At 38.9% G+C, this 24,870-nt stretch overlaps 1 protein-coding gene across 2 annotated transcripts in view; it reads right to left on the reverse strand.

The window, feature by feature from the left end:
• adarb2 (adenosine deaminase RNA specific B2 (inactive)) overlaps positions 1–24,870 on the reverse strand; it is a 160,628-nt gene that overhangs the window by 12,085 nt on the left and 123,673 nt on the right. For both annotated transcript variants that reach the window (XM_061237544.1, XM_061237545.1), the window contains 3 exons: positions 10,263–10,377; positions 3,298–3,466; positions 1,147–1,298 (listed from right to left, as the gene is read on the reverse strand). In XM_061237544.1, coding sequence (XP_061093528.1) covers positions 1,147–1,298; positions 3,298–3,466; positions 10,263–10,377 — 436 coding nt within the window. The remainder of the gene's footprint in view (positions 1–1,146; positions 1,299–3,297; positions 3,467–10,262; positions 10,378–24,870) is intronic.

Genomic DNA, 24,870 nt, shown 5'->3' on the forward strand with positions numbered 1-24,870 from the left:
ATCAACTTTGTTTGAAAGTAACTTAGACTTGACAACTTGGTTCAAAGATTAGATTCAACTGTATGTGCCATGCATTGTAGGGATACAAGAGCTACAGTGCAGTGAAAATGTATTTGCCTCCTTCCTGATAGTTATAGCTACCTGCATGGATTACATTTGAGTAATGCATGAGGCAAAAAACCTTCTTATGGTATGCTGTTAAGTTGAAGGCTGCATTTATTAATTGGTTTGATCACAAGAATATGTATGGCTAGAGCATCACATTGAATTAACTCCTTTACTGAACTATGAAAATGTAAAACTTGAGAAACTGTATTTAGAAAGTCCATAAAGAAGGATTTAGGATTGCTGTGGTTGTCTTGATGCAATGAAGGCGAAGCTAAGCTTTAAGTTCTTCTCTGAAGTCTTGAAGAAATGAAAAAGCAAGGTATTACATAACCCTGATGAATATGCAATTTCCTAATCTGTAAAAGCTGCCTGATGAACATTGGAAAGGTTTAATGACCCACCAAGTTCAAAGCTTTAAAGGGAGTCTGTCTCTATCATGCCACCATTGTTAACTTCTGACTGATTTTTTTTCTTCATAAAGCCTAATATTAATATAATAATATAGTACCCCATGGTAACCACAGGCTTGTCTCTCTTCCTCCCCATAGCAATGTCATGCTAACCTAACCAGTTTGTTTTGCTCTCTCTCTCTCTCTCTCTCTCTCTCTCTCTCTCTCTCTCTCTCTCTCTCTCTCTCTCTCTCTCTCTCTCTCTCTCTCTCTCTCTCTCTCTCTCTCTCTCTCTCTCTCTCTCTCTCTCTCTCTCTCTCTCTCTCTCTCTCTCGTAAATCCCCCAATGTGGTGTATAATTTCAAATCCATGCACTGCAAATATTAAAATGTCATCAGGAAAAAAACAAAAACATTTTTTTAAGAAAGAAAGGAGAACAAATCCACAAACAACTAAACTGAAGAGCTAAACAAGTAAAAAAGTGAAACTTCCATCAATGAAGGACGTAGGCCTACGTAAACATAAAAGACCTGGAGAACTCTGACACATTCTGAAGCCACTTCATTAATCCCAGCAAGTGGGAAGGATCTATTCAAAGCAGCCCGGCAATTAGAGAAGGGGTCTGAATTTGAGAAGGAAGGTGTCTTACGATCGGCTGTGATTTCGTAGGGGGAGTTGAGACGGGCGTCTCCACAGGGCGACGTGCTGATGTACATGTGGAATAGGATGTCGTCTTTCAGCCGGAAGCCCACTTCTTTGTGCCGGACAAAGATCGACCGCTCCCAGTCCTCTCTACTTTTGCTTCAGAGAGACGGGGAAAAGAAAGAAACGGGTTAGCGATGAGGTGACAGTGGCAGGAACAGTGGCTTGGAACAGCTGGTAGCTGACTGACCCAGCTAGACCAGCTCCATGACCAGCTTGGCCATGCTGGTTGACCAGCTCATACCCAGCCTAACCAGATTATTACCAGCTTGACCAGCTGAATTTTCAAGATGGTCAAACTGTCATAGCTGGATTTTACAGCAGGGCAGACATGCAGTCAGGATTCCCTCTCCTGTAGAGTCCCCCCTGCTGTTTCTTGGAGAGACTCTCCCCTCTCTTGTTGTGAAGAACAAAATGGTGTAATAAACGTTAGCACTCCCCTGACTCCAGTTCTTTATTTATTTGTCATAGCAGGTCCTCCACATTACTCTGCCTGAACAAGCAGAGCATAAATCAACTCTGAGGGGAAAATAATAGCACTTTAACCTACACGGTCTCTGTATGGCTAACAGGAGAGAAAATGATCTCCACTCACACCCTTCACCAAAATACAAGCCTTTTGTTCTGCTACTGGTCCGGTCGATAATAACAAGTAACAAGGTAACAGTGAACACAGAGGGCCTGATCAAATCTTACTGCCAAACAGTTTGCCCTTACATTTGAAATTCAGACTTGAGAAGCCATTTTGTAATGTATGAACAAAGGAAAGATTCTATTAAATTTAAGGACACAGACTGGTTTATGACTGGAGAGATCTGGGCCTGAAATGTGTGTGTGTGTGGTTAATTTACAGTTGAGTCACATTTCAGTTTTTTTAAAAACATATTGCACATGAATTATCATTATATCATGGTGCGTAGCTACTTTCAGTACTGTTCCCAAGAAAAACTTGTATCTGGATATATCCAGTCTTATTTTGGATTGTGGTGTTATCATGGGATATTCTGAAGGACAGCCTCGCCGGGTAGCAATAATCCCACAAGTAATAATTCATTATTTTCATATTGAGCTTGACCCAAGATGTCGCCTTATGACAGGTGAGTCATACGTGATGCTGACTGGTCAGAAGAGTACACATCCGTAATTAATTTCTTCATATTTTACTGCCTGACAATGTGAGATATACAACCCTGCAATATTCAGTCAGTCTTTTGGAAAAACAACTGTATTTTTCACTGTGCAAAAATATGGTGTAGTAATGTTCTTGTGAATTCTCTTCCTATTAGGCACGAAACTCAGCTGTATCGCCTGATTTTATGCAGAAGTGCACGTGCTTGTGCTTTGTTGGATGATGAAGGTCAATTTTGTATATGCAAATATGGCATTAAAGCAGCTAGCTGTTATTTTCACTGATCTGCCATATCAGAGAGTCCATTTGCCACCTCTGACACCTTAGAAAAGCCTGCAGTTTGTGACAGTGGCTAATACCATGTCTGGCAGGTAAGATTGTTTCCTTGTGGCAACAAGTGTATGATTAAAGAGGCACGTGCAGCAAAATGTCACATTCAAAGATGAAAAAAGCAGCATAATTCAGAAGGCAGGGCCGTATTTTGAAAGGAAAAAGGCTGAAATTAAGGTAAAATGCATCTCAGACATGATCACTTATCTTTAGCTGGAGATAGGCTTTGCAGTAATTATGGTTTATCGGGCTTAATTATTGGAGTGTATTTGGTTTATGATCCTGTTCTGTTACCATGGTGCTAATTAGGGGGATAATTATTGTGCATAAAATGCAAAATGCAGAAGGATAAAACAAGAAAGATACAACACAGAACAAAGTAAGGCGCACTTATATTGGGTAATTTAACAGTTTGATTTACTTTTTATTACAATGCTTTTAATGAACTCTTCAAAGAAACGTGTGTTTGCGTGTGTGTGTCTGTGTCTGTGTGTGTGTGTGTGTGGTATAATACAATAAAAGGCTTTCAGTTAAAAAAATATGACTCGCAACATGCACTTAAATAAAGTTAAACAACAAAGTTAAATAATTACTAATGATCTATTAATTTAATTTCTATAAAGGGTATTTATGTATTACCTTAAAAAGAGTTCCAACTGTGAGTAAAGGAATCGGACTAACGCTCTCCTAGCAACTATTTCTGCATGACAGTCATTGACCACAAGTCCCTGGTCACTGATATATTCTCCGTTGATGCATTTTGTACCAGTCGATATAGCCACCACTTCTGCAAGTCTAAGATCCAAACCTGAGAGGGAGAGGGAGAGAGGGAGATATGGAGAGAGAGAGAGAACAAAACAAGCTGGTTAGGTTAGCATGACATTGCAATGGGCAAGTAAAATTCCTTGTCAAGGAAAACAAACATTTTCACTTATCTGTAAAATGGCCAAAACACTATTTGACAGAATAGACAACGCAATATTTCCAAGACAGTGATGATGCAAAATAATTGCAAACATGCAAAGTGGCACCTCTCATTAATACAGTAGCAGTCAAAAACACCCAAACAGTGGTGAGAAATTACTCCCACTGGCAGAACACGCATACAAAAAGTTGCTTGTGGCAACTACTCAGAATCGCGTTCCATTAAACATTTAAACATTTCTTTAGCACACCTCTGTTGCCAGTCAACACTTGGACTTCAATTACATGACATTTAAAGAGATAAACAGAGAACTACAGAGCTACAGAGAACACCACATTTAAAGTGTAGCTAATGTAGCAAAGGAGTGCTATCCTTGGTAGTGGAATCCAGTGACTAATACTCTATGACTAAATGCAACAAAGGGCTGTGATATCCAGTTATAATGGATACGTAAATAGTGATATTGGAAAGATAAGAAAGTGTTTTTATTTTATTTTGGTGAGGCAATTATATTGCTGTGATGAATTCCATTAGTGAGGCTCAATTTAGGCAACAAAAATGGTGGCCCTGAGACGACATCTCAATCTCAACTCATCAGCTTCGCTTAACATTCTCCATTTGAAGTTATAACTCCATCAATCTCAGCTGTACTTTGTCAGGCTTAGCTCAACATCCATCAGTCTCAGCTGAAACTCTGTTAGTCTTAGCTATACTTCATCAGCCGTCTATCAACATCCACCAGTCTCCATCAGTTTCAGCTGTACTTTCTTAAGTACAAAGAAGCAGTACCTGTTACTGCCCAGCCTAGAAAAAGTAGGTTCTATTTGGACGGCACTTGAACAAAAAATCACTGTTAAAACATTGGGCTATTTATGCTTTGGTGATATGGCTGCTCAAGCAAGCATGCTAGCTAGCTAAATAGCTCACAAGCAATGTTCTTAATGAGAAGTGGTTAACGTTACTGTGACTATGACCTGATCTGAGTAGAACCTCCTTGCATACATACATGTTCATAAAATATTAAAAAATATTTTTTTAGCTGGATATTTAAGTAGCGCTAATCTGTACTTCTTTATTTCAGGTTATATGGAAACTTGCATGCAACATGATTACGTCCATCTTAGCATGGAACTGTAGATTATGCACACATAGGGTAAGTGCAAGTCTTATTTTACTGGCTCCATTAGATGTTTCCCAAAAAAGGTAATACCTTACAGTATGTGTCTCAATGTGAATGTATTATTTAGCAAAATACATTGTTTGCTACAAATGCCATCCTCTTCGAACATGATTCACATCATTTTGTCTTTGTGATTGTAAAATGGGCTCAGCAGAGTATGTAAAAAAAGGGAAAAATTATCAAACATTGCCAATATTACTCTGAAGGATTATACTTCCATCTCTTGACAAGCTATGATCCCTGTCATCTTAGGCCAAATATGACTCATGACTGAAATGTAGTGCATTACATGTACACCCTTAAAGGCATACCCTGCAGGATTTTCACCTTGAAAATATTAGAAAACAAACATGCTCAGTCAGTACTTTGATACACTGGCAACCCGTGTCTGTGTTCACTTCTGCCCAATACCTTGCTTTTCTACTTCTGTTATTCTAAAAACTGTTCGGACCATTTCTGGGGGTGGAGGAGGGCACAAGGAGATGGCTTGGGATTGGCTATTACTGATGAGCTGGATTTGTGGGTGATAGCCCACTGCACAGTACTACTGCTTATAGAAATCCACTAGTGTTAACAGCAGTGGCTAATGTTGGTTCACCACTAATGTTTAGCTAAAGTTATCTGTCCCATAACTTCTGCATATCAGTCAATGTCAGTCAAGCATTTTGGCATACTGTTGACAGTCTGACTGCTACGAATGCAGCTATTAATGCATTTTTAAAAGAGACCAGCAGTTTACACAATATCTTTTCCAAACCGTAACTTTACGTTCAGTAACGTGGGAGTTTTTGTTCTTGGAAATGTTCATTGAGCATTTTAGTGGAGCTATAGTTGTGAGTGACTGCTTGACTGGACTGGTATAACTAACAAGTAAAGTCAGTTACAGTAAATAGCTAGCTAAATGTTTTGTGTGGAAAGCGAATACTAAAGCAGATGGTATTTTTCAATGGTGCGACAAAGTTACGATCATCATGGGGGTGTAGGCGGGGTTACAGTAAGAATGGTGTGTAGAGGGAAGCAAGGAAAGGTATCCTGCATAGTATGCCTTTAAGGGAAGGAAATATTATATCACATGTGACAGAGGCACCTCAATTAATTTCTGATGAAAACAGTCAACAACATTCACGAGAACTGCAGTTGATCTCCTTAAACTGAACTATGACCACTACATGCACTGCACAGAAAATAACACAAAATACAATTATTTAACCCTAACATTTCAAAACATTATATACGTATATAACATATACATTTTATGAGCACCAAAAGCAAGTGTAAAACACGACCAGCCAATGTCGACCCTGTTTGTTAAATTGTAATTCAAAAACAGGGCAGAATAAAAAAAATGCTTCAGCAAGATTTTTGACAGTATAAAGCATGAGAGTGTGACAGGCTGGCTCAGCATGCTTAACCATACTCTCTGTTCACACTGACAAAATCTCTCAATCTTTTCAAAATTCAGGGTTCAGTGGTTTGCCCAGACCTGGAGGCAGAGTGTAACATATGAACTTTTATCTCCAATGGTCCAGATGGCATTGCACACAAGGGTGCATCACCTTCACAGAGAAATATACAGTGTGTATGTGTGTGTGTGTGTGTGTGTGTGTGTGTGTGTGTGTGTGTGTGTGTGCGTGTGCACATGCATGCCTGCGTGTGTATGTGTGCACATGTGTGTGTGTGTGTGTCAATTAATAATAATAATAATAATAATAATAATGGCTTAAATACATATCATATGTAATTACATTACTAATACATTAATAAATTAGTGTTAAATATAGTACTGGCAACTAGCTTCTGGAATATTAGGAACCCCACAATTAAATACATAAACTATTTAATTTATGCAATTATTGTAATTATTGTAATGCGTGGCCATAAGTGGCCATCACTTTAATGTTTTGGTATCATGGTAAATCCAGGACCCACAGAACAGTGGATTGGCATGAGGCACAAACTTACGGTGATCGGTGATCTTCAGGGGAAAAAATAAAAAATGAGGCCATTATTTTTGCATTCCCTTAGCCATTATAGCATTCCTGGAGCTGTGCATCAGAGAGAGTTAGGGGACCACTTGCATGTGATTTGAATTTACTCCTTGTACGAGGTGAATTATGACCGCGCAGGCCAGGGATAGAAAAACTAGGGTGGGAACAAATCTTGGGAGTGACAGTCAGAAAGTCTACAGCAAAACAAATCTGCAGTGAGTGATGTTCTCACACGCATTGCCATAGGAACTCCACTAATACAATCAATCAGAGGGGTGCGACGGCTGTAACGCTTCGAAATGATCCCTCAGAATCCACGCCAGAACCTGGGAGATTTATACAAGGCGCATTCAAACATTCTTACCAGTGCCCGTGTCTTTTTGGCAGCACCGGGTATCTGCGCAGCATGTTGCTAACACACCTGTGGAGCTAAAATATATTCAAAATGACCTCAAGCATTAGTTTGTTCTGGGTTATAAAGACCATGGCCACAATCCTCTTTACTTTTTTTTGCTGTTTCACTTCGCAATTGTTTGGATCAATTGTAGCAGCCAAAAACCTTGTAGTAATTTCCCCAAATTTTAGCCTTCAATGAAATTGCAGCAAATGTTCCCTTGGTCCCATGCATGTTGAAAAGTGCAACCAAGTATTTGCTTTTAAAATCACAATAATTGTAAGCCTCACAAAGAAAGGAGAAAAGGTGGCTGGTTAGTCACCAAGGTAAATGCAGGCTGCAGTCAGAAAAATGCACTTGATTTCTAAATGCTATTAAAGAAGCAGACTCAATCATTGGCAAAGGCACTCTCTAATCGAACAAATTCCACTTTCATTTTCCCTTTTTGGATGTCGGTTAGCAAAATACAAGCAGGTTTCACAACCTTCTCTCCAAAGTGGAATTAGTTTATTGAAACATTAAAAAGTGCCTGCTACTAAGATCCTCAATGATGCAAATATGTAAAGTGCCACAAGCAATTATCAGAATTTCTAGATGGTTTCATATGTATTACAGCAAGAAATCGAATTGTTTTACCATACATTTAAGAATCCCTGGTGGAGCTGCTGTATACATTTATGTTGTGAGTTGAAAATGTGCGCAGCCAAGATAAAAATCCTAATCATACACAAGAAAGGCAAGAATTCAGTGTAACCATAAGAGATACGTGCTTCATGACATACAATGAATTTATGCATGAGCATCGACCAATTCCAAATATTTGTTGATAACTTTGACTCACGTGGGATCCAGATGTTGAATTAATGTCAGAATCTTTAAAAAATAGACGAACATTTTAACGCTTTCCCTGTGTGCCGTTGAGGACAATTTGCCATCGCTGTTAGATGGAAAATCACCTTGCAGTTTTAGCAGCAAATGCTGTAGTTGCTTTGGTTCACTCAGGGCCCTGAATCAATCACACAGACCCCACTCTGGAGGCCGAGGGCCAGCAGAGCAGGGGAGGAAGTGACTGGAAGATGGCTGCTCGACAACCACGCTACATTAAACTGAATGCTGCTAATTTATGGTGTTTACAGTAGGAAGAGCGGTTCTACTGGGGAAAGCCCTTTCTCCTGAAGTGAGGTTAATAAGTACCATTAAATGGGCATTTTCCAAATGAGTTTTGTTTTAAAAACGCAGTTCATCAGTTACTTTATGAGGCAATCATTTCATAAGGAACCATTATAGACAGGCTTTCATTCTCCCTTCAGACAGCGAAATTACTGGAAAATCAGCTTACCAATACTTTCAACTGTCATGCACCCAAAACTAATGAAAGCAGAACTCCAAAACTTTTTCAAGTTTAAGCTTTCTTTATTTATTTATTTTTTTCATTTCTCAGGACAGACAGAAATATGTTTTTGTAGTAAGCAATTATTTTCTAGAACCTTAAATTAAAATTATTTTAGCCCAGAATAAAATGAACTTGCCAAGGTCAGTATTGATGAACTCATTTACATTCCATTAAGCTAAAGGACCCTCGTAAAACGATCCTTTATATGTTGTTCTTTCATCGTGAAAGGTTGTAAAATAAAATGAGGTCAATGTGGTGCACATTATCATGAGGACGCAACCCCTGAAAATAAATCCAGAAAATCGTGGACAAAGATGGCGCAGAAAATAGCGCTCCGCTTCCACATTCCAAGCGGCAGCTTAGCGACATCATTGAAAACTCAGTCACAGAACACCCCCCCGCACACCGATAACCCTCCTCCCCCCAGCCTTCCACCAAAGAGAGAGAAAAAAAGCTTCCAAATATTAATCAATATTCAACAGTATATATGAAAATATCCAGTAAAGAAGAAAATACGAACAGTTCAAATGGAACTGAATGCCAGACAGCTGACCACAACAAGCGGAGTGATTATTCTCTATTTTCAGTCATGTGCCCAGTTCCTTTCCCTCTGAACCGTTTCTCTTTAATCTCACATTATTTCACCCTCTCCACGAGAGCAGCAGACTCGCTCTGAATATAATTACTCCAGCTCTGAGTATATAAAGAGGTGCGCGGAAATATTTTTATTGCATTCGGCTTGGTTTGTTATGCATTGCTTCAGCATCGCTTTGTACGTTTTATGGACAAATCTATCGCTAAGGATCGGTGCCTAGCTAGATTTAAAAATTAGATTATTCATGCTTTTTTTGGAAGGTGTGGATAGGTCTTTTTCTTGCTCTCCATGGCCAGATGAAATAAACAATTAAGTATCAATCCCTGGGGACTCTGTCCCAAGCTAAAAACCCCTGTGTAGTCTTTGATTAAGGGGATCCTGTGATTCAAAGTTTTGGCCACATTGATATTCTGGTGGTGCATGCAGAAGTCTGTAGCATCCAATGCATCTTCAGAAATAGGAACGGAGCCCCCAGTGTTTCTGTCAAGTCTGTCTGCTAGCTCGCCACAAACGTTTGCCGAGCCCGTGTCTGGATCTTTGAAGATAACGCACTTATTAATAAGCAAACGGACCCATTACTGGTGTCAGGAGGAAGAGAGGAACTGGATTAGGTCATGGCGGTGGCAATTCTTTACTGAGAATAAACTGATGAGCTGCAGTCCTCAAAGGAGAGAGAGATACTGATCCAGAACTGACCCTAAGACTGTTTCATGGAGCCGTGAGATAAAGTTCAAGAATGGCTATTTCTGAGCCAATCACCTGCTCAAACGCAAGGGAAAAAAACACATTCTGACAAACCTGAGATGAGAAATATAATCTATTTACGAATCTCCTGACCTTCAGAAATATTTAGGAATTAGAATAACAACTGACATTTTTCTTAAACATATGCTTGAGCAATCTTCAGTCTCACACGAACAGTGAAAAATGACATTCTGATATTTTGTTGACTGACATGGACACAGCATTGCCTACCCTTTCCATACAGAAGCATTTTAAATATTTAATGTCAATCCTCACACTATTCTAATGCTGTACTCTGCAGGTGAACAAGGATGCACTAGTTCTTGCTATATTGGACTTGTTCAATAATTCACTGTGATATAAAAGTCAATAAAATTTGCCATACCTCTGGTCATTACGATTCCTGCCAAGACTTTGTGACGTGCATGCAAGGGAGTGCAGCTGTCTGCCAGCTCCTGGTATTTCTCTGTCACCAAGCGGAATATTGAATCTGCAAAGTCCTGCAAGACACAATCAGTTCTTTATTTCTTTTATTAAACATGGATATACATAGTTTATATCTACAGTATATCTTGTTCCAGCATATGTACCTGTATTTCTTTAGTGATGAAAACTCTTTCAAAAGCTATTTGATGATATCAGTATACTGAATAACGGTAAATGTTTTAGTTTTTTGATCTTCTTCATTGTAAAGCATTTCATCTTTGTTGCTATGTTAATCTATGTTGCATATGTGTAGGCCTAATGTATGATAAGGGAACAGTGTAATTGCATTTGTTCACTAGTTATTTTATTCTTACTTACTAGCTACAATGTCTGTGCTTATTTTCATTAACAAAACATGGCTGTACCGTGCTTGCCTCAGTTACAGCAGTGACAGGGAGGGTCGTAAGAAAGAAAGGGGCTCTACAGACATAGACTCTCTTCAATACAGTATTGAACGAAACCTGTTTCAGGCATTGCCCACACCAGAACACTGCAGCCTCACTAATTTGGGTCAAACACAACATGACATACAAAATAATTGCACTTTAAAGAACAGGCAAACAGCATTGGTTTGGACTGAAACACCGATGAAAGGGAAGGTTTGTTAGGAGACACCTCTGCTGAATCTGTCTGATGGAACCACCTGTGCTACCCCTTTCCCCAAATCCACAGCGTTTTCCTGTTTAAGAGAGCAGTCTGGCCTATGCTCTTATTTTCGCAATAGAGGCCTTGTAATTTGAGCTCACACTGTTTTAACAGATGTTCCCAACCTGCACATACTGCTTTCGCACAATTCTGACCCCATGCATGTTGTTTTTGTGTTGTAATTATCGGCCCTACCCGACTGGGAGTTATTAAACACCAAAAAAACAAGCGTGACCGTGATGCGATGCAGACAATGGTCCTAGCCTCACAGCTGACAGAGGTGGCTTGAAGGATTTAGCGAAACGATTGCAGAGCACATTGCGGTACACGGTCTCTGCAGGGCTGTGAAACACACACACACACGCACACACACACATGGATGTAGTGGCGAGGACATTCACAGCTTAGGGCAGCGGTTAAAGTGTGAACGCGGGGCTAATGGATGGGGGCACGTCCCACGGGGCTGCCATTCTCAGACTGAGCAGTGACCTCTGTGATACATTTTGGCAAATGAAAAACAAAGCAGTAAAAGTGATTGTTCTCTGGAAAGTTGTAATGTCATCATAACACAGATGAAATCTGAAAATAACAGTACAGTAGAATAAATGAATTGTAATTGATTAACAAGATGCATGGCAGATCATAATTTCTAAAAACCAAATAGAACTGCAAATATGCCACTGAAAAAATGTTCTTAAATAGTTTTCAACAAATGTACCAAACATGTTGAGTAGGTAAGCAGTACTGTATAAGTTTTAACAATCAGTGAACAGACAAAGAACATATTCCAAAATCATATTGTGTTAATGTATAGTAAGAGCAAAATGATACATTTTTTCATCTTGTTTGATTAAAACTAGTGTCCCCAAGTAAGGAGCTAAATCAAGATATAAATGCTTACATTTGGGCCTGCATTGCAAAATCAACAGAAAGAAGGCATTTCGACAAATTGTCCTTTTTGAAGTTTTTATTTTTATTTTGGTTTTATTGCTTTCAATTCATTGTTTGCCTTTCGACACTTGAGCGTAATGATTCATAATATAATTACTTACTTTTTATCCCAAATAATATGCTTTCCCCTCAATCATCTACAATCAGTTTTTGCTTGGAACTAATGCAATCAAATGTTCATAGAATGCTAAACAATCAAATGATTTGTTCACTGAACAACAATGACAAAAAAAGGAAAAAATGTGGGACCTAAAAAATTAAATTTTAAAATATATATATTTCAGTTTTTTTGTTTGTTATTGTGTTATTACTGGAGGTTCTAGTTTTCTGAGCTGTAGTTATTATAAACATGGCGGTTGTACAAGTTTCTACTCAGAACAATGGTCAGTGTCAAATCAACAATGAATAAATATTTTACTCTGCCAGTCTGTTTTCTTCTTTTGGAAGCTGAAAATGCTAGAAGTCTTATCTATCTATAAATGTTGTGCACATTAGCTAAAGCTATAAATGCCAACTTACCCTTTGTTTGCACTGAGCTACAGCACAATGGAAAGTAAGAGTAGGCTGTGCCAAAGCTTAAATAAGTAGTTTTTCCAATGATATGGCACAGCATGTTGTGACTGAGTTAGCATGTTTTGATTTGTAATGATGAAGCATTGCGAGCCTTCGCTAATGTGTTATAGAAATATGGTGTCTCCTTACTGTATGTGGTTTTTCCATCAACCAGTGCTACAATAAAGATGGATGCCTTTCCAAATACTGTATCTTTCAATGTGTCACAGAAGTGTTAAAATATAAAAAAAACTATAATAAACTTCCAACCACACAGTTTCCCTAAAATCATCCTAGAGCTAGTCTGAGAGACTGCATAGCAAAATGCAATTATTATTTATGTTTACAAATATGACCCATTAGAGTAATGTCTACTACACAGTGTCATTTTCAGGGGTGGGAGGGGTGATCTGAAAAAAGAAAGTTTAAACCTCGCTATATATGGTATGAAAGTTTAAACATCACTACATACAAATGGTTGCCTATACAGTTAATTACCTCTCAACTAACTTCCAGCTTTCAAGGAGAGAACTGAACACGTACTGATAAATGTTACCATGTTTATGATCTTTTGGAAAAATCAGCAAAAAAAAAGGTTCCATAAGGGAATTGTCTTGTTGTTTTGCAAATGGCTGTTGATTGGAGGAGTGTTTGTTTGGTTGCCATGTAATTTTTCCAAAACACCTAAATTATGATATCCAAATTGCCTCACATGCTAAGATGTGTTACAACAAGACTTGTAAATGTACCGTTTAATTACTTTTATATATAATTGAAAATGTGGGACATCTTGGGTGGAGTGGTGAGCACACTACATTTCACACAGGTTTTCACTCAGTATTTTTAATTATTCACAGCACATTCTTTTCTTTTCCCAAAGCTTTAAGATTTTTACTCCTTTTCTGCAACTAATAAAAATATATGAAACTTTTGTACTTCCAACAAGAGCTAATACACAGTATTTTATATACCAACATAAAATAGAACTTATGCAGTTAATATACCTGATATATTATACCAAAGACAAATAGCTGACATCCTGTGCTATGTGTCCACTCTACCATTTCATGCAAATGTACATATGAAAATAACCAGCTGATACCTTAACTGTCATGACTGAATGTTGATGGCCAGTATCCCATTTTTCTAACTTTCGGTCCAAGAGAAATATATGATTGAATATAATTGCACTGTATATATCTGATAAATCCAGACATTACAAAACAATGAATTGCTTCTAATGATTAAATAAATGTCAGTTGCTCTGTATTCTTTTTAATTATGCTATGTGAAGTGAATACAACTCAAGAACATAATTTACCTAATTACACTGGAACATCCAAAATGAAAGATATGATTAATAGACATGAATAATGTTATATTACAAGGAATGCAGGATAATGCTGATGCAAATATTAATATTACTGTAAATCACATCCAAATGAGCCAACAACATTTCAACAAAAAATATGCATTTGGAGAGGCGAGGAGTGATGTGTTACTGTTACTGAAGTTACTGCCAATTGAAGTCCCACATTTCACATTTCTTTACAACCTAAAATGCTTTTTGCTTTTGTTCAGTAATTGCTGCACATTACAGAGCATACTGTTGCAGTTTACATGAAATAGATTTAGAGTATCCTGAGAACTGGTGAATAAATATGTAATAATAGTCTGCTTGTAAATTTTTTAAATGCCTCTGAACTGCGATTTGCCGCGGTGCCCTGTGCCACCTTTCTGAATGTCTCGTTGATGACATTAAGGGGATTAAGAACGATGCCAAATACTGCTGTCCTGTGATGCTGAAATCAGGAAATACCCAGATGTGCTGCTCCCCCATTCTCGCCCACTAAGACCTGAAGGGCTGCCGATACACCCACACTCCAGTCTGATCAAGCAATTCTCTGCCCCCTCTCCGGCCCCAGCCATAATTCTGAATAGTCCGGTCAGATGAGTGAAAAATGTATAACAAATTGCTGGATATTGTTTTGAGGGAGAGGGGGGGCTTCAAGAACCCCCAAAATGGCTAGAGTAGTATATCAAGTACTACTGATCAAAATGTTTCGCTGTAGTAAGCATAGACTTTGATTGGCTCCTGAGTGAGTGAATGACAGTTTGTGGTAGTTCCATCCTTTATATGATTTAATGAGGAATCCCTTTCCCTTTACTTCTCCAAATAAAGAACGATCAAAACAGGCCAGGCCCACTTTGTCTGGCACCAACAATCATTCCTCCGTAAAAATCAGTTAGATCACATTTCTTCCCATTCTATTCTATGTTTGGTCTGAACGACAACTGAACCTCTTGACCACTTCCGCATGCGTTGCTGCCACTTCATTGGCCGATTAGATATTTGTATTGACCAAATAAACTGGTCACTGAGTGTACTGTATAATATCATGATATATCATAAATATGGGTACATTGAACTGACAATTGCTGGACCAAAGTAAAAATAAAAAAAAACCAATAAAAATGGTATCCAATATGATGTTTGACAAACATCATATTTACTAATAAATAATAATAAGCAAAAAATCTATTATGGGAAGGAATCTAAATTGCAATGCAATTGAAGCTGTTAACCAATTCAGATATTTAGCTGTGCCTGTATATCAGCAGCTCCTCCAGATGCCAAACTATTCCTGTGAGGAATATACAGGCAATGTCTTTTGTGTTAGTGCAAAATGAGCCAAACACAGCTCGTCAATACAAATAAGATGTTTTATACCATGGGTGAGAACTGCCAACAATGCTCTCTCTCCCCCTCATTCGCTCTCTCTCTCCCTCTCTCTCTTCTCCCTCTCTTTCTCTCTCTCTCTCTCGCTCTCTCTCATGCATACACGCAGGCATGCGACACACAAAAAACAGTTCCTCCTCCAAATGTGTAGATGCTGCTCCTTTGTACATTTGTGAATCTATCAACACAGCACAGCTGAAAGACACAGGTATCATGTGCAATTGAAATAACAAAAACATATAATACAACATTCAACAAATCCTGATATTCTATGAAAATCTTTGTGGCACTCTTGTCTGAGCCAAGTCTGCTGTCCTCTCCTAGAAACCTGCACTGTTTCAGGAAGCATAATGTCAGCAGGGAAATCTTTCCAGCTGACCCCTGACCCGGACGTCTTTTCCTCTGGAGACCAGACTGACATGGGGGCGGGCCTGCTCTGTTCTCCCAGTCATAAGGAAATATTGGACACTGGGCAAAGCCTACACTGGGAGTCTGGAGCAGCACCAGTTCACTGTGTGTGTGTGTGTGTGTGTGTGTGTGTGTGTGTGCGTGTGTGTGAATCTGTGAGTGTGAATCTGTGAGTGTGAGCGTGCTTTTCTTTCCTTTTGGCTACAAATTTGAATTCCTCTATTATTGATGCTTAAAAATACTACTACTACTACTTCTACTACTACTACTACTACTACTATAATAATATTAATAATAATCATAGCAACTTATATAATACATAAGCAATGTGCAATTCCATGTGATTAATAACAATATGAAATTGTCGTTTTATAATTTTGTGTATTAGATTTCAAAATGATTATTTATCATGTCTGCATACATCCTTCCTGCTAAGACCTTTCTTGGAAGTTAGTTTCTTTATCTCAATGAGATTCCCCTGCTAAAGCAAAGGCAAACACTAACTATAGATAAATATGAAATACATTTATCTCAATGGGACCTCCCAGCTAAAATAAAAGTAAAAAAAAAAAATAGAAAATATATAATAATGTATCCCAATGGGACTGAAGGCAACAAATATGTAATGAAATATAGGCTAGAAGAGAGTCTATAGATTCTAGAAGCTTGTTCCTCATAAATAATGCCATGCATTCTTCGGCATGATTTTTCATATTGTTATTAAACCCGACTTCATTCGCAGCCCTTTTCTCATGTGTTATTGTAAAAGAGAACAAGGCTTTATATCATTCATATTTTCGCAAGCCAGGTCACTCATCACAGAAAAAAGAGGTCCAATCCTCCTTTAAAAAGGAGATAATTTCATTTGTGTATTGCAATGGTTTTGCATAATGTATTGTGGACGGCAGTGCAAAGATCTGTACATAAAATTATGGCTGAAGACAAGACTTACTAGCAATTAACTATATCCATTGTGCGGAGGTGGTGAAGTCCATTCCCGGGCACTGTGTCCATGATGCAGCGGCACACAGAAATATCTACTTCAAGAATGCAATCATACGTCCGCACGTGCAGCTGCATTTTCTCAACCCCCCACTACGTTATCAGGCCTCGCCAGAGGCGTGATGACTGCATAAAAACCGGCCATGTCTTATATTTCTTCATAGAGGCATTCATTCTCCCAAGTTTTAATAGTGTTTCCGCCTCTATATCATCTTTATTTTCCTGTGAAATCGATGGGCTTTTTGAAAGTCGATATCTCTTCAATGCGAAAGTCTTGATTTTTTTTCGGGCCGGGGGGAGGGGAGGGTTTAAAATCTCCCAAAATTCCGCTTTACCACCGCAGAAATCATCCTGCTTTTAAAGCGTGGTGACTTGGGACAAAAGCCACAGACATGTTGATATTTTCTCTTTTTGTTATTTATTTGTAATGTTTCAAATTTTCTGGTTGCTTTTTTTTTTTTTTTTAAAGCAGCCATCCACAAAAAAAGTGTTCTGACAGCCTTGGTGGAAGATGAACTGTGTGCAGATTTGAAAGCGCGATACAATGTTGCCTGAAACCATGTCCAACCTTTTTGGAGCGGTGTCCAGATGGCTGTGCAGCCTGCTCGACAGACTTTGCCCACTGATGCTTTTAGTGCGATCAGCAGGGTGTTTTCAGTCAGATAAGGCGGGCTGCGCACCATAAAAAAGAATTTCCTATTAGCCACATGCTTGCTACGGAGGGAAAACAATGAGTGACCAGGGCACTGAGGAACCTTCCCACACGCCCGACCCCCTCCCCCCCACCCGCCAAAGTCACACAGGAAGATGGGAGCGGAGCCAGCCCACACACCTGATTCCACAAGGCAGTTCTGGAAAGACATCATTCCCCGAATCAGTGATCTGCAAAGATAACCACCCTTGCCACAGAAAAAAAAGCCAAATGAAGAGTAAGGCGAATTAAAGGTGACCCGCTCTAAAATGGTGTCTACGGGGGTAAACAAGGGATTAAAGCCTCTTTGCATTGTGTTAGCTTTGTTTACATGGTGACTGATCTGAGAACAGTGAATTAGTCAGCAGAGGCTCTGTGTTTGTGTAATCATCAATAGAGCCAGGAGGTGAAGATGCATAATTCATGAGGCTTCATTGACACACTCAACTGATATTAGAGGGCATAAAAACCGTGTAAAGGGATCGTCCGACTTTGTCCAATTTCAGTCTGAGCCATCCAAGCCAAGATGGCGAAGATTCAAACGATAAGCTTAAATGCACAAAATAGAAATGTATAAAATGTACCTGTCCGATCAATCAAACCTGCTGGACCTCAGAAGCAGTGTGCAAAGGTGATTGATTCTAATATCATTCCTTTTTTATTTTGTAAATGGCTAACACATGGTATGAAAATATGGAAGCGATTCCGTGCCTCATTTCCAATTATCAAACAACCATGTCTAATAATGAAAACTCAACACATGAATGAACAAAAGGCCAGATCGTATATTATGAAACCTCAACACATGAATTAAAAAAATATTGTATCCAATTTGATTAAAGCGATGTTTATTTGATTTAAAAAAACACCTTTTATCATTCATCACCACCATTTATCGTTCTATTTATCATTCATCATAACAGCATACAAATGTCAATCAAAAGCCACGCTCTAAATGACACTTGCAGGCTTGGATTGGTACAGCACCACAGGGATTTTACGTTGACTTTTTAAAATACCCTAACTGAGCTTGCTCCTAATTCTAAGTTATTACAGCTAATATTAAATATGGTGTCCTCGTTTTATCACTTCATGTTCCGAACACCCTGTTAGCTCTCGATGTTCGGAATGGTGGAACATTCATGTCGAATGAATACGAAATTAATTCCAGATTAGCTTTGGTTTTTGTGTGTGTAAAGTCTTAATTCCTTCCGTCTTCATAAAAACATGGTAAGAGTCACATACGCAAACCATTTCAGCATACAGTGGCATGGTAATGGTGCTCCCCTGTGGGTAAGCTGTTACATCGTGAATAGGTGTCCGAACACGGGGATGTTGTGTAGTTATTTGTAGTTTTCTCAATGATTATTGGTCAAATTCACATGAATCCAAGTGTCTGGGAAAGCCAATAAGTAACCATAATAATAAACTACATTCCTGTGGAGAAAAACGACCGTTGTACATACATTAACTTCAGGTGGAAGCGGTCGCTTCCCCGTATTCTAATGGGAACACAGTGAGTTTACGTTATATCAGATGCAGCTTCTTCCAGACCTATTAGATAGATGTATTGCTAGTTATGAGGTATTTGAATGTCACTGATTTCCACATGCAGCCTAGGCTACTAGGAAAGATGAATGCAATTCGAGGTAAAAGTATGTAGTCTTTATACTGACTGTGAACGTGAACATTTTCAAAAAAAGATTTCAGTCAGATATCCAGTTGCTTATCTCTATTTGGGGCTTGTGACAATTAGTGGCCTGTGATTCAATCATCGTATCAGTAGGCCTGGAAGTCAACAACTGAAAACGTTGATGAAGCTTTGAAATGAAATATGTGAAAGTGAAAGTAACACCGGAGTTGTTCATTGTTTGGAGGCTTGCCAGCACGTCACCGTTCAGCATAAACAACCACATCAGCTGCGTATTTTTAATTGACTTTGTGGTCTGTATGTCTTAATGTCAAGAGTAGCTAAATGTACAGAGGAAAAATAGTTTTAAAGGTTTATACACTCAGTGACCACTTTATTAGGTACCTGTACACCAGCTTGTTCATGCAAATATCTCACCAGCCAATCATGTAGCAGCAACTAAACGCATAAAATCATGCAGACATGATCAAGAGGTTCAGTTTTTCAGACCAAACATCAGAATGGGGAAGAAATGTGATCAAAGAAAAAATGGAATGTGGAATGGTTGTTGGTGCTGGACAAGGTGGTTTGAGTATCTCAGAAACTGCTGATCTCCTGGGATTTTTACAACACTCTCTAGAGTTTGCAGAGAATGGTGCGAAAAATAACATCCAGTGAGCAACCCTTCTATATGTAAAAATGCCTTGTTAATGAGAGAGGTCAGAGGAGAATGGCCAGACTGGTCGAAGCTGACAGGAAGGTGACAGTAATGCAAATAACCACATATTACAACAGTGGTATGCAGAAGCGCATTGCTGAACACACAGCACGTCAGACCTCTAAGTGGATAGGCTACAGCAGCAGAAGACCAAAAAGTCTAAAAAATAAGTCTAATAAATACCTAATACAGTGCTCACTGAGTGTACATAAGATTACAAGTTATAGCCCAGGAGTTTTGTTAGGCCAATGTTAGGCTTCCAGCCGTACTTAACTCTAGCGACGGAACATTGAAGCAGTTTTTCTCAAAAACATGGTTTGGTGGCACTCAAAATGAAATGGAACACAGCTGTTGAGAGATAACTTTGGTATTATTAGCAAGCTTACAGTCTCTTATTTTGATTCATTTCTAAAACTCAATACGATTGATTTTAATAAAGCAGATCATATATTACTGTTACAAGATGGCCAACAGCAATAGCTAGGCTACATTTTAAAGCACAACTCAAACGAGCACAAGTCTGAAATATTTATTCCATGCTTGTTTTCCAGACTAACACAGTGCGGGGCGTTAGCTAGATAACTGCACTGAGCCAACTCAATCCTACTTTGTGAAATACCCGTTTTCTGAAATTATCTATGTTGCTTTCCACTCAAGCACGTTCACTACAATATGATTTTAGAAAGGGTAGTCTTTTGTTTATGTTCAGTGATGCATCCGACTAGCCTACCTAAATTAAATAGGGCAGTCTTATCAATAAATAGAGCTCAATGGAATGGAGATGCTAGCCATGCTCAAAAGAACACAGGTGACATAGGTGACTTACACATGACAATGCTGTGTAAGAAATTGCACCAGCTAAACTTTATGAATGATATGGTCGCACAACATCATAAATAGGATACAGCGCTCCACTCCAATGGATTTTGTGTTCATCAGTAAAAACCCAACCCATTGTAGACAAATGTTGAATTCTGGCTAGGGAATACTTGTGATTAATTTTCGTACAAAACACAGTTGGTTAAATCAAGAAAATGTTTTACGTTTTGTTTAAAAAAAGACAGAAAAACTAAAAGAGAAAAATACGTTGGTACAGTCCGTAGTTTGCTGGAGCTCAGTGGAGTATACTCAGGGCTTTTGCAGAGAATTTTCAGAGGGCGTTTCAAGCATAGTCCGTCTGATCCTGTTGCACTTCCCCATCCTTGATAAAAATGGTAGACAATCAGCGGTAGACTTATACACTGTACTGTCTCACAAACGCTTCCAGTTCTGGAAACTTTAAAAACCAATTCAGCTGTGAACTCACCCGCAGAACAAAATCTCAACATGATACTCCCACCTCCAAATTCTCAAACTTCAAGCTGTAAACTCACCTGCTGTTCTGCATCTGCTTCTACACTGTTGCCAGTCCATTCTCCAACTCTTCCACCAGCACCAAAAAACAAACAAACTGACCAGACAAACCCCAGACAAATTTAAAAACTGAAATGTCCAACCAATAACAGTAAGGTTGCATTAAAAAATAAGTGTGATACCTATTAACCAATTGCAAAACACACAGACAGACATGATTACAGGGGTAAACTAAAGTTCAGTAACACATTTTGGAAAGAAAAAAAGAAGAACAGAAATTAACCCTTGCATTCTGCCCCACTTATGATCCCTTTTCCGAAGAGGGTTACATTTATCATTTGGAGAGCAGATGGTACAACCTATTTACAACCTACAATAATTATTGAAAAAAAGGAAGGCACTGCTGATTCACAACCTGAACTCTTAAATGAATGTTACTCATGAAAATATGTTAATGTGCAGATTAATTTACAGAAATGTTCCAATTTAAATAGTTGTTTATACAGTATATTGTTGAATAGCTGTGCACTAACTTATTTGTTTTCATGCAACCTGCAGAACACATTTTCAGAAACTTTCCTTTCCGTTAATACAGGAGGTAGTTAAGAATATGGCAAGGAACCTTTTTCATAGCAGACAAGCCTCCCTTTCCTTCCACAAGAATGCAATGCTCCAACTTCCAACTGTCAACAGTCAAAAGCACATGACAGCTCTCTCATACTTAAGCATGATCTGTGATTGGACACTTTTGGACCTTCAGTCTAACACTTTTTTTCCCTTTTTCTTCTGGTTTAAATTTTTAAAGGGACAATTCACCCAAAAATAAAATAAAGCTATATTCCCCCTCATGGAAACAATGCTTTGAAATCATGTTTGAGGTCCTTCGAGACCCACATCATCGTGAGCTGCAGAGATATCTAGAAAACCAAACAAATCTCAGCAATCTGGATGGATATCCACTCCAGGGGAAATATTTTTGACCCTTTGCAACAGAATGTACTATGAACGCACTAAAATATCTGTCTGAGTAACAGAAAGTTGGCTGTATACCTGCAGGATAGCCCAGGAGAAGTGATAAATTGCAGTAACATCCCTTTCAACTGTAGAACTGGAACCAAACTGACCCCCTGAAGATCATGGTCCATGCCAGCTCATACCATAGAATTTAATCTAGTTCAATGGACTACCGTCAATTTTCAAGCACCTGTCGGGGTGCAATTCGATAACCCCTTTCACATTAATTTCCATTTCTTCATGCCATATTTCTGCCTCTTATAAGAGGGCTCTGCCCTTCGGCCACATTTCACACCAGAGACTGATACTGCCAAAATGGCAGCTAATCAGCAACATGGTCTCATTCACACTGCACTGGGGCAGCCTGTTGTGCAGTAGCTAAGCTACATGACTGGGACCCGGAAGATAGGCGGTTCGAGCCCTGGTTTAGTCATGATAAAATCTGCACAGCTGTTGAGTACTGTGGCTGTTCACGGCACCTAAGTAACTACAGTGGGCTCCAGAATTATTGGCACCCTTAATAAAACTGGAGAAAAAAGGCAGCATATAATAAACAACATTGATAATGATGTATATCTTATATTCAAACATACAGGAAACCTATACTATACTTTCATTTCAATATATTTACTCTCATGTTTCAATGTTTTTTAAAATTAGTAATCAATTTTTTAAAATGAAAACCACCCCTAACAATTATTATTGTAAATAAAATCAATTGGCAGTACAATTTTACTTTCATTTAGTTAATCTCATTCCATCCGTCATTCCATCACTTGCTGTTTCGCTTATATATACCAGGAAAATAATATGAAAAAAGCTCATAGCTGTAATCTTTTCTTGGGGTGTTTATACAAAGGTGGCACAGATTTGCAGTGGGTAGCACTGCCACCTCACAGCAAGGAGGTCCTGGGTTCGAATCCCGGTCGGCCGGGGCCTCTCTGTGTGGAGTTTGCATGTTCTCCCTGTGTTGTGTGGGTTTCCTCCGGGCACTCCGGTTTCCTCCCACAGTCCAAATACATGCAGGTTAGGCTGATTGGAGAGTCTAAATTGCCCATAGGTATGAGTGTGTGAATGAATGAATGGTGTGTGTGCCCTGCAATGGACTGGCGACCTGTCCAGGGTGTATTCCTGCCTTTTGCCCAATGTATGCTGGGATAGGCTCTGGCCCCCCTGCGACTCCGGGTTAACATAATGAATGGATGGATGGATGTTTGCACAAAGCATTGAACCAGGGGTGCCAATAATTGTAGAATCTGTTTGTTTGGGAATTATTATTTTTTGACAAATGTAAGACTTTGGTTGATTCCCTTGAATCATAATAAAGCATACTACTTTACACATGTTGGATATATAAAGCTTATGTCAATAAATATTATTTATTATATAATAAATACCCCACAGGGTTCAATGGTATATCTTCTTCTTCATTAGGTAAAGCTATACCTTGACCATTTTTGTACTTACTGAGAACATTAGTACAACCTCTCATTTTTTTATTATATTTAATATATTGAGTCTCTATCAACAAGACTTGTGAATCGTGATGATTCAAGCCTTATCCTATGGCAGGAGTCTGTAGGCTGGACAGCTGCAGCTGGGTATGCCGGGTTACACAGCACTCCACTGCTAAAGCAGCTGATTACACAGATGTGAACTAGTTGCTGATTTTGAAGTGAAAAAGAAAACCCAGCGGACCCTGCACCTTACTCCGGGCTGCACAATCCTTAAACGGCTGTGTGAACAAAAGAATACAATGGGGAAAAAATAGATTGCTACATCAGTTCTTCACCGTACACGATAAAATTAAATTCTGATCTGGAAGTTATATTGTTGTGAGACAAAAAGGGGAAAAAATAGACGTACAGTTACATCCTGTAGTGAGTTCAGTTACGTGCCATTTCTCGAGTTGAGTCAGAGATCATCAACTAAAAATGTTTTTATGTCCCCAGCCACATTTTAGAATTTAATACTTCTATTTACTATTTAAAAAGGTTCTACATCGAATAAACCAGTGCTTGCCTTGCAGCCAAACATGCAGGGATCTACCTCTGCGTAAAGTTCTGCTTGTTCAGATGAAAATCCAAAACGGCTGTGAAAACAGCAAGGCTTATCTTTCGCGGGCACACAAACGGTTGTTACATTTGAATAAATAAGAACGTCTCTGAAGTCAGACAAATAAACAGGTAGGGAGAAGTGGATTTCCTGATAAGCTCAATCTCTGGCAGCAATGAACAGCGTGACCTGGGAACACTACCTGACACAATTCTCTTTGGGGTGCGGCCAAGTAACAGATTAGTGTGGTTAAAGCTCCATTTTACACTCTATTCAGACACATCACCTCAACTCAGGAAATTCAACCAGGCTTTCATTATAAACAGGAGCGAGATGCACACTAAAGAGGCCTGCATCTGTGTCACGATTGTGAAAGAGAAACCCAGGGCTGATTACCAAAATTGCTTGATAATGTCAAAGATCCTGTAAAAGGCACATCAGTGCATTGACACATAATGCATTAAGAGGCAAAAGTGCGGCTTCTAAGTGATAGCATAGACCCCGGAAAACAAGGAAAAAGAGGAAAAACAATGGGAGTAGCATAGAGGGACATGAAACGAGAGGGTTTTTAGGGTTGGGTGTTAACAAGCTCTTGAAGGAGGACTAACACTATGCCCTTGAAAGGGGGGTGATCAGGAGTTGCTCATGAATCTGCTCATGATCAGGTGGGCCGTGGCCCCCTAAACAGATTGGGGGAAAAAAGGCCAGATCGCTAATGATCCACCCAGTCTGAGTTAAGTCCACACAC

Source organism: Conger conger, chromosome 4, assembly GCF_963514075.1.
Source record: "Conger conger chromosome 4, fConCon1.1, whole genome shotgun sequence".
NCBI lineage: Eukaryota > Metazoa > Chordata > Actinopteri > Anguilliformes > Congridae > Conger > Conger conger.